This window comes from Callospermophilus lateralis, chromosome 12 (assembly GCF_048772815.1).
Source record: "Callospermophilus lateralis isolate mCalLat2 chromosome 12, mCalLat2.hap1, whole genome shotgun sequence".
NCBI classification, from domain to species: Eukaryota; Metazoa; Chordata; class Mammalia; order Rodentia; family Sciuridae; genus Callospermophilus; species Callospermophilus lateralis.
The window spans coordinates 74,297,459-74,314,074 of record NC_135316.1 but is presented as its reverse complement, the minus strand read 5'-3'; the positions used below and the strand labels follow the sequence as shown (position 1 = coordinate 74,314,074).

Below are 16,616 nucleotides of genomic sequence, written 5' to 3'. Positions count from 1 at the left end.
GTGTGTGCCACTGCACCTGGCCCGGCCCATTATCTCTCACTTCTGCAGAGATTCTCAGCTTTTTGTTGGATGATCCTCTAAGGTGGGCTTTGGGAGACAGATTTCATTCTGCCTTTCTGTGTCTAGACTGGGGAATACCAGCTTCCTTGGATGCCACCATGTGCCTTGGCCTCCTGCCTTCTAATTGCCAGCAGCTCTCAAGCTTGAGCCAGATCGGAGCTGATCCTGCAGTAGGAGTGGAACTGGTGTGGAGTGTGTCTCACTTCTGCTATGTGTAGTCACACTTTCTGGCATTACTCTATCTTTTTCAAGCAGTACTGTTTTACCAGCTGGTTCAGCTGGCATCCAGCGTGACCTAAGGACTTAAGCCTTTCCTAATATATCAGTTTTAACTTGACCTCGATGTCAGATATCAACACCAGGGCATATATATATATATATATATATATATATATATATATTTTTTTTTTTTTTTTTGAGCAGACCTCTGAAAACATATACATTTCAAATTCTTATTTTTTCCCCCAAGTGACAACCATAAGACATGATAACTGTCCTGTTGGAATTATTTTCAGAGTCTAGATTATGCAGTTTCAAATATCTCAAGTGTTACATTTATGCTATAAATTATTATTTTTTTGTGGGACTGTTTTTCTTTTTGCATTTAATTTGATTTTAATTTTTATAATACATTTTACACAGTATGCATTGAACATTCTGCATCTTGTATGTCATATTCTTTTTTTTTTTTTTAAAGAGAGAGAGAGTTTTAATATTTATTTATTTTTAGTTTTTGGCGGACACAACATCTTTGTTTGTATGTGGTGCTGAGGATCGAACCCGGGCCGCACCCATGCCAGGGGAGCGCTCTACTGCTTGAGCCACATCCCCAGCCCCTGTATGCCATATTCTTATGTGTTATATATGTAGTTTAAATAGTTTTAAAAATAATTTGACACTTTAAACCATCTAATGGTTTGGATTTTGAGTGAAAATGAAGTGCCCCTACCTTAGCTCTGCTCACCCTTTGAACTTTTTTAGGAAGAGCCACTTTTGACTCTTCCAGGTGTATCTTCTAGAATTACTCTCATATTTTTAAAATAACATGCTTACACTTCAATTTCTAAATTTTAGATATTATCTCTACTTTATTTCATGGCAGAGAGAATTAGCTCTCTTCCCCTGCCTTCCCTGTCTTTGTCCTTTTGATATCCTGATAGCACCGTTCTATTTAAGTCGGTATTCATGTTTACATTGCTGGACTGTATAAGTGTTACTTATCATTAAGCTTTCTCCTTTTTTGTACAACTGTTTGTTTTCCTAGGGTTAATAACTGCCTCAAGGTTTTTTATTTACTTTTTTATAATCTGTCATTAACCTATACTCTTTCATTAAATAGTATATTGCTTCTAAGAAAATCAGGTAATCTCTAGAGTCCTCAGTCCCTTACTCCAGTGTGGACTGGTCACTCGCTAAGCCTACTGCACGTGTCACCCTGGAGCATTTATTCACCACTATCCTTGAAAGTCCTTCACTTTTTCCTTTCTGGAGTCCCTATTTTTCATGTTTTATTTTGTCCTTATTTGGGTGAAACAGTTCTCTCGGAGCCTCCCAAAGAAGGGATGTGAGAACATGCTAATGTCTGTTAGTGGTTTGGCCTGCTTCTCAGGTTCTGTTTTTTTCTGCTGTTTTCCTTCTCCTTGAGTGTTTTGTCTTTCTGCCCCCCCCCCACTTTTGCTATCATTTCAGTAGGGTTTGGGGAAGAGTAAGATAAAAACCTGTGTTCATTTCTCCATACTTCACTGGCTTTTGCAGTATTTTTGAAGAATGTTTTAGGAATATTTTGGTTAAACTGAACATCCAGTTCCACCTGATGACTACTTTGAAGTTCAATATTTGTTTGATATTATACTTTACATACAGATCTTGGGCTTGAGGATTTCTTTTGTCTTCTGAAACAATATTAAATTAGTTTGCTTATAAAATTGTTTCTAGCTCCTTCCCCAGTTCATTTTCCATTCCCTGAAGACTAAATTCAATTTCCTTAAAGGTTAGAAATTCATGGGTGCTGTTTGCCTCCCTCCATGCTCTCCTTCCCCCTGTTCTCCTTGGGGGATATCACGTCCTTAGCCCATTTTTGCTCATCTCTTAAGCCTCAAGTGATCCTGAAATTTAGTCCTAGGTTTGTTAAGAGATAGTATGTCTAGAAAGGGCCTAAGAGCCCTTCTCATTTCCTTAGGACATGATAATTCTGTTGGAATTACTTTCAGAATCTGGATCATACAGTTTCAAATATCTCAAGTGTTACATTTAGACTAAGGGACCAGTTCTGAAGCAAAAGAAGTGCAGCAGTGTGTACTAAGGATCAGTACACCCTAATTTGGGACTAAGAGCCATCTCACGATGGAATTCACCTTTCCTATGCTTCATCAAGGGAAGAAAGTGTGCGTATACTCCTTTACAATAATGACTGGCACCTGGCTTGGATGGTTTACCTGATTCTTGATTCAGACTCATCCTTGAGGGTTCTGAGCCCCTGGCTGTGGTGAACTCTGGCATGGCTGCTGCACAATTTTTTTCACTCTCATTATTAGGCAGGCATACAATATGACTTGCAAATATGACCTGGGCGCCAGCCATATTCCTCTCTGCCCTCATAACAACAGTCCTGCCTCTCTTCCTGCCAGGACTGTGACTTCTCTTCCTTTTTCTTTTTTTTTCTTTTTTTTTTTTTTTTTTTTAGTACTGGGGATTGAACCCAGGGGTGCTGTACCACTGAGCCATATCCTCAGCCTTTTTATTTTTTGAGACAGTTTCTGAGGCTGGTTTTGAACTTGTGATCTGTGTCAGCCTCCTGAATTGCTGGGATTACAGGCATGCACCACCACCACCACTGACTTGTCTCTGTTCTTGCTTTTTGGCAATTCCCAGCAGCCACAGCTCACAGTTCAGTGGGACTCCCTGTGGTCCTTACTGGAACCAGCATTTCTAAACCCATGGAACTTAGAATTGCAGGGATAGCAAGCTCAAATCCCCCAAGTTGGTCATGAGGGGTGATGGTTAGTAGCGACACTCATATATCCATTTTTGGTTCCTGGACCCATGTATTCTGCCTGTTAGGGACACAGCACCAGAAAGCAGTCCTTAATTTATAGCAGATACTTCACCTTGGTGGGCTGCATCCCTTCCCTGCTAGGTAGCATTTCCTGGCTGATGCCTCACCTATGCCTTTGGCCAGGGCATCCATCCATCATGCACTCTCTCACCTATGCCTTTGGCCAGGGCATCCATCCATCATGCACTCTGGTTGGCAGTTTTGGGGTGTTGCAGTATGATCAGGTACACACTGCTGCACTTCTTTTGCTGCAGAACTGGTCCCTTAGTCTAAGATGAGTCTAAGATGTTTTGGGGAATCCCATATCGGTGGATTAAATACTCCATGAACCCCCATTAGTGGTTCTGGCTGAGGCCCTGTGGGCCAGAAACCAATACCTGGGCTATATGTTTCTGTTGATAGCCCATTCCAGGGTCTGTTGTAAATGTCCTGCCATCAGCTGGCTGGCTGGTGTCCTTGAGGGAGGTGCTGAGTTGGGGGGTCAGCATAGGTCTCTGTTAATGGCATAGTGGAGATTTGGCAATGGTAGTAGCTAGATCTGCCTTAGTGAGTGGGAACTAGGCTCTTGTATGTTATCTATTTTTTCATATGGTTAAGAGTCGCTGTATTTCTTTCACTGAACTGTCAATTCATATTTCCATAGGTTTTGGTCTTTTTCTTTTGTATTTTTAGGAATTCTTTTGTATATGGAATTTTATATACTCAGTGGTATATATTGTAAATATTTCCTCCCAGTATTTAATTTTTTCTTTGCTCATGGTTTTTCGTCATTTTCCACATAAAAATTGTGTGTGTTTTTTAAATGTAACTAGATTCAAAATCAGTGCTTTTTCTGTTGCTTCTGGATTCTTGAGGTATGAAAATTTTCTCTACTCCTCTGCTTCCTATATGGTTTTTATATTTCAAATTCATTTCAGTCAGAAGTTACCATGATGTATAATATGAGGAATGAATGTAATTTTTCAAAATGATCATGCAGCTATCTCAACCCAGCTTGTTTCTCCAATTGATGTTGCTTTTATTTTCATATGTAGTTGTTTCATTTCTGGACTCTCAATTCTATCGCATTGATTAGTCTGTTCATGTCCTAATATTAGTTTATAAATATTTTATGGTTCTTAATAACTGGCAGAGTTACCATTTTCTTTTTTTTAATATGGTTTGTCTAGTTCCAGAAGATAACTTGAAGGATTTTATTGCTATTGTTTTTATTTTACAACTTATATAGGAAAACTGTCATCTTTATGATACTGTTTCCTGAGAATAAGGAGTGTATTTCTCTTTCAGGACTTAAAGCCCTCCTAGGCTATTTTTTTGTTTTGTTTTGTTTTTACCTGCTATAATCTCACCATAGTGTTGTGGGTCAGTTTTTAACTCTTTCTTAAACCTTCAGTTGTGAGTTGCATACTTAGGATGAAATGCCCCATTTTTGGTTCTTTTGTTATTTCTGTGGGAAGGAGCGCCTCCTGAGAAGCATGTCAGAGGTTCTCTAGGTCGGCCTTATACCTGCCAGAGTACTCTAAGTTTGTGTGGGCTGCTATTCAAGACAAGACAACGAGAGGCCTGTTTGGATGTCACTATCCTCCCCTGCTTGCTCGGGACTGTCAGCCAGCCAGCAGTCTAACCAGGACTTTTGATTTCAGTTGTTGTCTTTGAATGTCATCAGGTCTAGTTGTCCTGCATAAGTCAGGATGTTTTATTACCATGGGAAAACACTAGAGAAGAACACCAAATTTGGGAAGACCTGCTCTTGATACTCAGGCAGACTGTGGGAAGAAATGCATGAAATGATAATACAAAACAAAAAAGTTACCTCTGTCAGAATCACAAAAGCATAAAGTCCATTTAAAAAAATTTAGGCAGAGGAACTTACTGGTTGTTGACCCCATTAGGGAGCTTGGTGGGAGTGGGGTGTGTGGAAGCTCTATACCCCTCCCCAACTCTGCCCTGTGTAGCTTTTCTATTTGGCTGTTCCTGAGTTGTGTCCTTTATAATACACTAATTGTTCTCTCCAAAGATAGCCACAGTGAGAGTGAAGATGCCTTTTGGTGATGGCCAGCCCCTGGGCATGGAGCCATCCTGCTTTTCAGTCTTCCTGAGATCACATAGGTCATGAAGCAAAGACTGGCACCTCCCCTGTCCAGATTCCTGACACACAGAATAAATGAGCATAATAAAATGGTTGCTTTATAAAGCCTCCCCTCCCAAACAAAATTCAGTCATATTTCATGTCACCAAAATACTCTTGAGAGAAGCTTTGTGATTTTTGTTTCCCTAGCAAACAGCATTCTTTTTTCCTCTGTTCATTGGGAGTGACTGACACAGCCCTCCTCCAGGGGTTCCCTGAGGCTTGATTTTTGGTAAAGTGATGTCAGTGTTGGTGATAAATTTTTCTGTGATTCTACCTTTTGCTTGGTACCAGTCATACACACTACTGCCATGAATCAGTGTTTAGAAAGTCTATAGTTTTTGTATACATTAAGATTGGCTTCTGACCATAAAACTGATCTTCTATGTTGGTACCAAGTGCTTTCATTTAAGATTTTTGCTTCTTTCTGATCTGTTCTCTCATCCCTCTTTCTCCTCTTCCACCAGTGGCTACTTTATAGAGAAGAGAGGGCAATATAGGAGAAAGAAGGTTTAGTGAATGAGGTATACAAACTCTGGGAAAGAAAGTATCAAGGCTACCACTTCCTCTTAGCACTGATTCTGTGTGTGCCCTGTGTGTAGATGGAGTGGTTTATGCCTGGGGCCACAATGGATACAGCCAGCTGGGGAATGGAACCACCAACCAGGGCATCGCTCCCATCCACGTCTGTACTAATCTCTTGATCAAGCAGGTGGTTGAAGTTGCTTGTGGATCACATCACTCAATGGCTCTGGCAGCTGATGGAGAGGTAAATGTGCTGTTTTTATTCTTTTTAAAAATTGTGGTAAAATACACATAACATAAAATTTACCACCTTAGTTTCTTTTTTTTGGTGGTGCTGGAGATTGAGCCCAGGGCTTTGCCCATGCTAGGCAAGTGCTCTACCACTGAGCTATATCCCCAGCACCCATCTTAACCATTTTTAAGTACAGTTCAGGGACATTAAATCTATTCACATTATTACTGCAGTTGTTACCGCCATCTACACCCAGACTCTTTATCTTATAAAACACACTGTATCTGATAAACATTCACTCTCCATCCTTGCTCTCCCAGCTCTTGGCTACTGCATTCTACTTTTTGTTTTTATAACTTTGACAACTCGTGGTGCCTCACAGAAGTGAAATCATACAGTATTGTCATTTTATTGACTCGATTATTTCATTGAGCATGGTGACTTCAAGTTGACAGAATTTTTAAAGGCTGAATAATATTCCGTTGAATGTATATATCATGTTTTGTTTTTTATGTTCATCTGTTGTTAGATATGTTGTTGGATTTATCTGCTTTTCTATTGTGAAATTTTTCTATTTAAAAAAAGACCATATTTGTACTTGGCATAGCTTGTAGCTAAAATGATTGTGGGTACACTCTTCTCCAGCATAACCTGTGTCATATAGTCAGAGGACTCCCCTTTTGGTAGAAGAAATTAATCTTGTGTGTGTGTGTGGTGCTTTGCACATACACATGGCCATACCAGTGTTCTACCATTGAGCTACAGCCCCATCCCTAGAATTCAGTCGTAAGGGTTGAGTGTCATACTGTTTGCCAAGACCACAAATCAGGGGGCTGGGATTGTGGCTCAGAGGAAGAGTGCTCACCTCGAATGTGTGAGGCATTGGGTTCGATCCTCAGCCCCACATAAAAATAAAGATATTGTGTCTACCTATAACTAAAAAAAATAAATACTTAAAAAAAAAAAGACCACAAATCAAATATGTATAATGGTGTTCTGGACTTTTTTTTTTTTAATGACCTTATTCCTTAAGATATGTTTTGTTTTTTGGTGTATTTGTAATGATTCTGGAGAAAATAACTTCCCCAGCCTGTCGTAGGTGTTATACCTCTTATTCATCCCTGGATCCATGCTTGTCTTAAAGTTACTGTCTTGCTCATTGTACCACACTCTAAGCACTCGTTTTTTTTCCTTTTCCCTTCTCTTGTAGGTATTCGCTTGGGGCTATAACAACTGTGGCCAGGTGGGATCAGGATCTACAACAAACCAACCAACTCCTAGAAAGGTTACCAACTGTTTACATATCAAGAGGGTGGTTGGCATTGCCTGTGGTCAGACCTCTTCCATGGCTGTGCTGGACAATGGTGAGGTGAGCCTTCACTTCCTTCCTAGTCCATCCCCTTTCAGGAATTGTTGTTGGGAGCAATGAGCATTGGAGGGAAGAGGGCTTTGTGTTGTCAGCTCCATTGACCTCTAACTGATCATGAGGACTGGCCAGAGGATGTTTGCTCCTCAGAGCGATTTCTTTAAATCCCAAAATTTACCTGCAAGTAAAGATTCTGGTATGGTTAAATTTTGTTTATTGCCTAATGCTTATAAGTATTTGCGCTTAAAGAATTTGGTATCACCTTTCTTTCCTAGTGAAAGTCAGCTGTACTTTCTTTAGTCAGCTGATAAAGTCTGTAGAGCTACTTACTGCTTCTTGAATGTTTGATCATAAAAGGAAGCAACTTGCTAGGGTGGAATTTTTTGTCCTGATTGTTGTTGGCTACTTTAAAAAATGTACCCTTCAGCTACCCTCACCTTTGAGCTGATAGTTATGTCTATGAAATTATTTTTGATTGCAGCTTCTACTTTAACTTGCCACTTATTGATTTCTCAGTGCATGAAAATTATGCAAAGATATTTCTGTAGATACAGATTTTATAGCATCATGCAGTGGGGCCACAGAGTGCTTTAGAATTTACTGAGTTCTTATCTAGTTTATTTAATTTGAGGTGGGCAGGTACCAGGGATTGAACTTGGGTGTACTCAAATACTGAGCCACATTCCCAGCCCTATTTTGTATTTTATTTAAAGACTGGGTCTCACTGAGTGCCTAGCACCTCGATTTTGCTCAGGCTGGCTCTGAACTTGCAATCTTCTCGCCTCAGCCTCCCGAGCTGCTGGGATTACAGGCATCTCAGATATGTCCTTTGCCACTTTCACCTGGCGTTTTCCTTCTAGTCTTTTGTCACTGACTGAGGTGTGTCCAGCCAGGCCTACCAGCTTGTCATCTGTCTCTGTCTCTGACACACTTCCATGCCTTCTGCCCGGATTGTTTTTGCCTCTGTTCATCCTTCAGCTCTGCTCAGGTCTCTGCTTTCTGAAGTATTCCCCAAACTTTCTAGGGCTAAGCCCTTGCAAGCTCCTCATTATCCTATGGTGCCTCGATTATCTCTGTTTCAGCTCTTACTGTCTACAGAAAATTTGCCTGTGTCCACCTCCCATGTTAAACCATTACCAAAGACTTGGATTCCTAGTACCTTTCACAGTGTCCCGACATACATAAGTGCCTCATCAGCTTCTTCATCTCTAAGACAGGAATCAAATGACTTCTCCAAGGCTTCTCAAACCTAGTAAGTCATGGAGTGAGAACTGATGCCAAATTCTGCCATTCTTCACCCCCAAAATATCTTCTGTTTGGAGATCAGTTACAGGATCACCTAAAGTAGAACATGGGTGTTAGAGTACTGATTTGTTTAGATGGACTGGATTTAGATGGATCCAAAGCTCCATTCTCTCTTTTTTCTCTCTGCTCTTAGGTGTATGGCTGGGGTTACAATGGCAATGGTCAGCTGGGCTTGGGAAACAATGGTAATCAGCTGAGCCCCGTGAGAGTGGCAGCTTTGCACAGTGTGTGTGTGAACCAGGTACGTTTGGGAGCCTCTTGCCAGCTGGTGTCCGTCCAACTTTCCTGTTCTGATTTGGAAAAATATCGAAGGTTTACTCCTTTTCTTTTTTTCCAGGTGTGGGGGGGGAGGTTTGACCCTTCCCCCGCCTGGAAATTTCCAGTTCTCTCACCTTCCCTATTTAATATTACATCTTCCCTAAATTCCCACGAGGAGGAGGCACATGGTGCTGGCATATTTTACCACCAGTGACAAACTGGTGGTAAAATCCAGTACTCTAAGGTTTAGGCTTTCCTAATGCTTTTTAATGTTCTAGCAAATGTCAGTCCACACCTGACAGTGAATTGGCGTTCTACAGAAGCTGGCTGTAATCTCTGAGGTGCTTTCCCTGCCCTTCCTGTTGTCCTCCTAATGGTAACGATTTATGTTTACTTGCAGATTGTCTGCGGCTATGCACATACTCTAGCACTAACAGATGAGGGCTTGCTCTATGCCTGGGGAGCTAACACATATGGGCAGCTGGGAACTGGCAATAAAAATAACCTGTTAAGCCCAGCACACATCATGGTGGAAAAAGAAAGGTAACTTGGCTGAGCTGTGTCTTGGGTGTGTGTGTGTGTGTTATGGTCTTGGTACTGTGAGAGGCAGAGCTGTGGTGTTTCGCTTTGTGACTCTTCCATTTTATTAACATTCTCATTTGGAGTAAAATTGTTTTGAATGAACATGGAGTTGGTATGATTCTTATGCAGCTTTCTGAAATAACCACCTGTGATTAATATGAATGCATCTTGGCATAATTCTGACAGATTTGGTGTTACCCCTTGAGTAGGGAGGTAAATGGGATCTGTGATTATGTTGAAATTCAAATTGTACAAACTTTCCCTGTTTGCCAACTAAATGCACTTATAAATAAATAAAATCTCTTAAAAAGACATTATCTATTTAAATATTAATTTGAGTTAATGTGTCTTACTGGAATAGATGCTTAGTGAACCAGGTTGTGAGGTCTCATCCACTCATTCCGGAGTGTTGACTTGTGGTTCTGGGACCCTGCCTAGGAAGTGTGCTATGAAATGCAGGGCGAAGCCTTAGTCCCTTCAGATGGGAGTCCATGACCCTTTGCCCAGTGTTTATGAGCCTGATGAGTGTTCTGAGCTCTGGTAGATGTGGGAAAGAAAGCCATAAGGAAATGGTTTATTGAAGATGTTTGTTTTTACTACACTTAAATTCCCCAGAATAGTCAGGACGTTTTTTAGTGTCTACTTTCCTTCCTTTTTCTTCGGTTTCTAATCTGCTTTTCTAAGTTTTCCTTAACCGTACATATTATTTATCCTAACTTGGGATTCTAATTTATCTGTAGCCATCAGGAAAGGAGAGACACAGGGCTCTTTTGGTTTTATCGATGGGATATGGCTGCTAGCATTTCTGGGTCTTGGGCTGTTTTTTGAGGTGTTCCAAGCATAAACTTTTTAATTTTGTGTGTCGGGTGTGCTGAGGGCTTCTGTGGTAAGGAAGTGACATGTGTTGTTCTTAAACTTTTCAGGGTAGTGGAGATTGCAGCCTGTCACTCCACCCACACGTCTGCCGCCAAGACCCAGGGAGGGCACGTGTACATGTGGGGCCAGTGCCGGGGCCAGTCAGTGATCCTGCCTCACCTCACCCACTTCTCCTGCACTGACGATGTGTTTGCGTGCTTTGCCACTCCTGCTGTTTCTTGGCGCCTTCTCTCTGTAGGTAAGAAGGCTCAGGGCTCCTTCCACCAAGGAAGAATGGTACTGTCCACTGACCACATAGCAGTTCCAGCATGTGTGCTAGTTGTGGGCTCTTTTAGGTTCTAGAATGTTTTATTTTGTATTTGCTTTAATGTTTTTCCCCAGTGATAACCACATTTAAGGATGTCATTAAATATTCCCATAGATTCTTTTTTCCCTCCCTAAGTGCTTCCTTTTAATTGAGATCAGATTTACATAACATAAACTGGACATGGTGGCACGTACCTGTAATCCCGGCAGCTCTGGACTGAGGTGAGAGGATGGGAGTTCAAGGTCATCCTGAGAATATAACAAGATTGTCTGAAAGAAAGAAAGGAAAAAAAAAAAAACCAAAAAACCAAAAATCTTACATAACATAAAGTTAACCATTTTTTAAAGTATACAATCCAGTTGAATTTAGTATATTCATAGTGTATATTTATCATTTCCATCAGGTTCTGAAATGTTTTCATCATTCCAAAAGAAAATCTTGCACTCAATAAGCACCACTCTCACCTCACCCCCATTGTCATGAGGGCAAGAGCACATTTAGGACAAATTAAGCTGCAGCTCGACTTAATGTGAAATAAACTGAACATTTCCTTTAAATTCATTTTGTCAATGTCTTTAGTGCTCTCCCTCCCTCCCCCCCCCTCTGTGTGTGTGTGTGTGTGTGTGTGTGTGTGTGTATCTCGACATATGATTAGAAAAAATTTAGTTTGCTGAATAGGACTGTTTGGCTCTTATCATACACAGTTAGCAGTGTAGCCTAAGTGCAGCTGTATAACATGTCCTGTGATTTCTATACACTGCTCACTAGACCTATTTATAAAAGGCTTCCTCTGGTTCTTGCATCTTAAGATGGCCTAGACATCCTTTTCAGAACAGTGTTGTGACATTTTCAGTGTTAGATTTGGAAAAAATGTGGTTGCTGATTATTTCAGTCCTAGATGACTTTTTTCCCTTCCAGCCACCAAGTCAGAAGTGTTTTTTTCCTTCTAGGTTTTGATCTCAGCTGAGTGTTAGGAAGAAGGTGAGATGGTGAATTCAGATCTCTGGGGAATAATTCTTCTCTGAAAGGTGCTATACTTGTCACTGGAAACAAAGAAGGGGTAGGGTCATTTCTGCCCTGAGACAGATGCAGAGGCGGCAGCACTCACCAGAGTTTCTGTTTAGGATGGTGACATAGCCATCTCCACCTCTCCACTCTGCCCATCATAGTCATTTCCTGTCTTTGGTACTATAGTGATCCAGGCTCAGGATCAGGGAAAGACTGGCTTTTGAGAAAGTTTCCACTGTTTGTCCTCAGCCAGGAGGGCTCTGCATTGTGGGGTTGAGGCAGAGCTGCAGGTCAATGTTAGAGGGCTAGGGCAAACCATATTTCCGTCCTCATTTATTAAGTTAAGCCTGGGTTTTAGCTGAGCTCTTTGGTTAAGCCACTGTTCTTAGCTTGTGGGCAGTTGAAGTCTTTCTCCAGTGTCCATAGCAGCTTTTTTCAATGCTTGGTGAGGACCTCTGGAGTTTTTCTGTTGTCTGCCTTCTTTCTTTTTCCTTCCTTTGTACATGTGAAGAACGTGTTTCATGAGTTCACTCAGGAGCCTTAATTTCCTTCAGGGTAGTGCAGTTCTGCTTATATGGCCTCATCACAGCAGTTCTTGTTGAGTGATGTCGCTTGCTCTTGTAAAACTGCATCCGTGTTACTAAGTGCATTTGCTTAGTTTCTAGGTTGTGAGGATTGCTTATACATTGATTTTTAGGGTTAAGAGGAATGCTTAGATTTTAGATGATTAGGATAAGCCATGTCTCTGCTTAAGAACCTAACTGCTTAGCATGACCACTTGGTAAATTTGTTTCAGGCCTCCTTGATTTGAATATTGCCACTTCAAAGAAGAGCAGAGATGTTCTTAGTCTTTCACTCAAAGAAAATTGACATATTCTTAGTCCTAGAAAAGAACCTCCTCAATTGTGAGGGAGTTACTATAGCCTTTTGAACCCTGTAACTGGATCTTTTTTACACTTATTACTCATGACTAAGCATGTAAGACTGGTATTTGGCTTATCCAAATCCTTATTGTTATGGTAGTTTGTAGATGTAGGACACTTATTTTAATATTGTGAAATAGATTTGTCAAATAACTCTCTTAAACAAAAATTGAATTTAGCCACCATGCTGCTGCTGCTGATGATGATCTTTTGGAAGTCTTTCAGATCTTAAATCTGTCTCCTGAGCTTTCAATATTAAAAGTGTGTTCGTTGCCTTCAGAGCATGAAGACTTTTTAACAGTTGCAGAGTCACTGAAGAAAGAATTTGATAGTCCAGAAACTGCTGATCTCAAGTTTCGAATTGATGGAAAATATATTCATGTCCATAAAGCTGTTTTGAAAATCAGGTATTTTTCAATGAACTTAGAGACATCAATAACTTTGTTTTCTTTTTGCATTTTCATTTATTATTCCACAAAACGGATACTACAAGGAAGTAGTCTTGGCAATAGAAAGAAATGTCACAGCTGAATATTTTTGCAGATGCTTATCAAATCCATTTATTATCAAAAAGTTTCATGTATGCTCCTACAACTTATAGGAAAAGTGTATTGGGGGAGTGTTAAGTATTTGTCTTTTTTTTTTTTTTTTTTTAATTAAGGATCTTGGGCTGGGCATGTAGTTCAGTGGGATAGAGTGCTTATATAGCATGCACAAGGCCCTAGGCTTGATCCCTAGTGCCACAAAACAACAAAGTCTTGAGTATTTGTTTACATTGGAAAATTTGTTTACATATTACATATTTGCTATTAAATATGTAATATGTTAGAAAACTCCCATAGTTAGGAGAAAAGTTAAAGAAAAAGTTCTTTAGATGTAGTAAAGGGCAGGAGTTCCTTGTATAAATATGAGGGAACTATGCATTTATTAACATCTGGGCTATTGCTTCTGACGCTACCATTACAGAGAAAAGGTATGTAAAATCAGAACACTAACAGGCTATTTACACATCTTTTTGGAAATTTAGTTAAAACCTATTTGCAAAGTAATGCACTTTAGGGGAATTGAGAAGCTATATACCATTCATTACTAAGGCCAACATAGCTGAACCATGGTATTGGCTGAAAAGATGAACTGGACTTTTGTCTCTGCCAGTGACCCCCGTGTCCTTTCATTGCAGTTTTCTGACCTGTACATTACACCCACTTAGACAACTCTTTCTTTTTAACTTTTCAGATGGAGTAATTATGTAATTATGAGCCATTTTTTTTTAAGTATTTTGAATGGGTTTTGAAAGTATTGTTTGCCCTTTGTACCATATCACTTTAAATAATGATTTACAAAAAATGAAAGCATGTTATACTGTAAGAAAATCCAGTTTCAAGAAATAAGTTACTGGGGCTGGGGATGTGGCTCAAGCGGTAGCGAGCTCGCCTGGCATGCGTGCGGCCCAGGTTCGATCCTCAGCACCACATACAAACAAAGATGTTGTGTCTGCCGAAAACTAAAAAATAAATATTAAGAAATTCTCTCTCTCTCTTAAAAAAAAAAAAAAAAAAGAAATCAGTTACTCATGCAGGTGGATCTATAAATACAAATCAAAAAGACCTGCTTGGGTTTTCTTGAAATATGTGACTGTGCTAGTGAATGTGTTTTATAGATACATTTATGGTAGGCCTGGGAGGGAAGGAAAGAGAGTGAGCAGGCCACTCAGAGAAACAAATAGAGAGTGATGGTTGCTTGGAGAGAAGTTGGAAAGGAAAAAAAAAAAACAAAACTATCCTGTCAGATAATGGATCAGTAATCAGCTTAATACAAATCAGTTAACATTTAAACTCCTTTTAAGAGTCAATTAATTACATAAAATTAAAAATTAATCATTTCAATGATGTTAATATGTAGCCAAAAGTTTTGAACTCATTTCTGAATTATTTATTTATTTACTTATTTTAATTATTTAAAATGCACTTCTGTATACTCTGTTTTTTAAAAATAGCAAATGAGCCAAAAAACTTGATCAGAAAGGGGTTGTTAGGTTGAAACAGTAGTGCTCTACTACCAGTTTGTCTGACTTCATCACCTTCCTCAGGTAATTTTTGCTAATGTGTTTTAGGTGTGAGCACTTTCGATCCATGTTCCACTCATACTGGAATGAGGACATGAAGGAGGTGATAGAAATAGACCAGTTTTCTTACCCAGTGTATCGTGCCTTTCTCCAGTACCTCTACACAGACACGGTGGATCTGCCGCCCGAAGACGCCATAGGTACCTCAGCCCGTGTGATCAGGAACATGTCTCTTCATACCTTAGACTAGTGAAATATAAAAAGTTCCAGGTGTATGGGCTATTAAGTCGTTATTAAAAGAAGTTTGAAGTAAATGTTTTTAAAAACAGTTCTGGATAGTTATCATAGTTAATAATTATGGACAGTTTATAACCGGACTTATATAATAAGTTTAAGTTACTAATTAACTTTGCATTTTGGAAAAAAATTAAGGGAGATTCCATTTCCCCTCTTCCTTTGTACTATAGAAGAAAATGTAAAATGAGTATAGGAGAGGTATGTTTTAGAGGTGGGAGAGTTTGGGAGTAAGACAATTTACATACTCAAATTCAGAATATTTACTAAGAGGGTTGGGGCTGTGGCTCAGTGGTAGAGCATGGGTGAGGCACTGGGTTCGATCCTCAGCACCACATAAAAAACAACTAAAAAAATAAAGATTAAATTCTTAAAAAGAAAAAGAATATTTGCTAAGAAACTTGTGACTTACCTACATAACTGTTCACTAAAATGTTTAAATGCATATGTTTATAAATTAGGGAAATTTATTATAAATTAGATTAAACCTCTTATACTTTTTACTTCTAGGTCTTTTGGATTTGGCAACATCTTACTGTGAAAATAGACTGAAAAAACTTTGCCAGCACATTATCAAGCGAGGAATCACTGTGGAGAATGCCTTTACACTATTCTCTGCTGCAGTCAGATATGATGCAGAGGTAACAAAACAGTGAACAGCAAACCAGAATCACCTGTAGCTCCCTGTACTCATTTACCCCCTTTCTCTCACGTGGCCCAAGGAACAAATGAATAACTTCGCCTGTTTAGGGATTCCGTTAACCAACTGATCCAAATGAAATCTGGTCTTTCTCCTTTATTTTCTGTTCATTGTTTCAAAATTGGTTGTTCCTTTACTTCCATTCTTAACTAAGATCAGAACCTAACTGACTGAGGTCTCAGCAGCTATGCAGCAGGTTGGAACATAAAGTGCTGCACCCAACTGGACTGACAGGCAGCGAGCTTTAGCTTCTAGTCTTTCTCAGTGTCCACGTGTCTGTCTGTCAAGATCCACAGCTGTCTCCCCAACTCTACCCTTTCAGAAGCCCAGGATGCCATATAATTTTTATCCATGTGTGCTCCAGAATTCTGTCATTGTCTGATTATTACTCACAAGTATTCATGTGTTAAGAACTTGCTGTGGACTCCTTTCTGTTTGTATTTGCACTGGATTGAGTTCCTAATCTGGGATTCTCAGATCTCTACAGTCTGAATTAGTGGGCTTTGGGGAGTCTTAAATTTTGTGTATATAAATGTGCATTTTCTTGAGATTGAGAAGCAGAGCATCAGATTGTAAGCTCTTCATGAGCAGGAGCTGTACCTTACTGTATTGCCTGGCATGTATTAGCCATTCGATGGTAAATGTTTGTTGAACGCCAGGAAACAGTATCTCCTAAAGGATGCAGTAAGAAGAAGGTTGGTTTTACAAATTTATAGAAAATAAAAGGTAGAGGGGATATTGGGTATGGTGACTCATGCCTGTTGGCTCAGTGACTCGGGAGACCGAAGCAAAAGTATCTCAAGTTTGAAGCCAGTATCAGTAACTTAGTGAAGTCCTGTTTCAAAAATAAAAAGGTCTGGGGATGTAGATCAGTGGTAAAGCACCTCTGGGCTCCTACCTAGTACCCCCCCAACACCCTCCCCAAAACAGGA

General features: G+C 39.8%; 2 protein-coding genes across 6 annotated transcripts in view; one reads left to right on the top strand and one right to left on the bottom strand.

Moving 5' to 3' along the window:
• Rcbtb1 (RCC1 and BTB domain containing protein 1) overlaps positions 1-16,616 on the top strand; it is a 39,626-nt gene that overhangs the window by 15,278 nt on the left and 7,732 nt on the right. For 3 of the 4 annotated variants that reach the window (XM_076872715.1, XM_076872717.1, XM_076872716.1), the window contains exons 5-12: positions 5,846-6,012; positions 7,211-7,369; positions 8,805-8,912; positions 9,330-9,472; positions 10,435-10,625; positions 12,906-13,032; positions 14,739-14,890; positions 15,495-15,625. In XM_076872715.1, the coding sequence (XP_076728830.1) occupies positions 5,846-6,012; positions 7,211-7,369; positions 8,805-8,912; positions 9,330-9,472; positions 10,435-10,625; positions 12,906-13,032; positions 14,739-14,890; positions 15,495-15,625 (1,178 nt within the window). The remainder of the gene's footprint in view (positions 1-5,845; positions 6,013-7,210; positions 7,370-8,804; positions 8,913-9,329; positions 9,473-10,434; positions 10,626-12,905; positions 13,033-14,738; positions 14,891-15,494; positions 15,626-16,616) is intronic. The other variant, XM_076872718.1, reaches the window with a different exon arrangement.
• The window catches only part of Phf11 (PHD finger protein 11), a 44,009-nt gene continuing 36,041 nt past the window's right edge, over positions 8,649-16,616 (bottom strand). The window contains exons 11-13 of one of the 2 annotated variants that reach the window (XR_013092894.1): positions 14,821-14,936; positions 10,889-10,963; positions 8,649-8,705 (exon numbers count right to left, since the gene is read on the bottom strand). The gene's annotated coding sequence lies outside the window, so the exon portion shown is untranslated. The remainder of the gene's footprint in view (positions 8,706-10,888; positions 10,964-14,820; positions 14,937-16,616) is intronic. The other variant, XR_013092895.1, reaches the window with a different exon arrangement.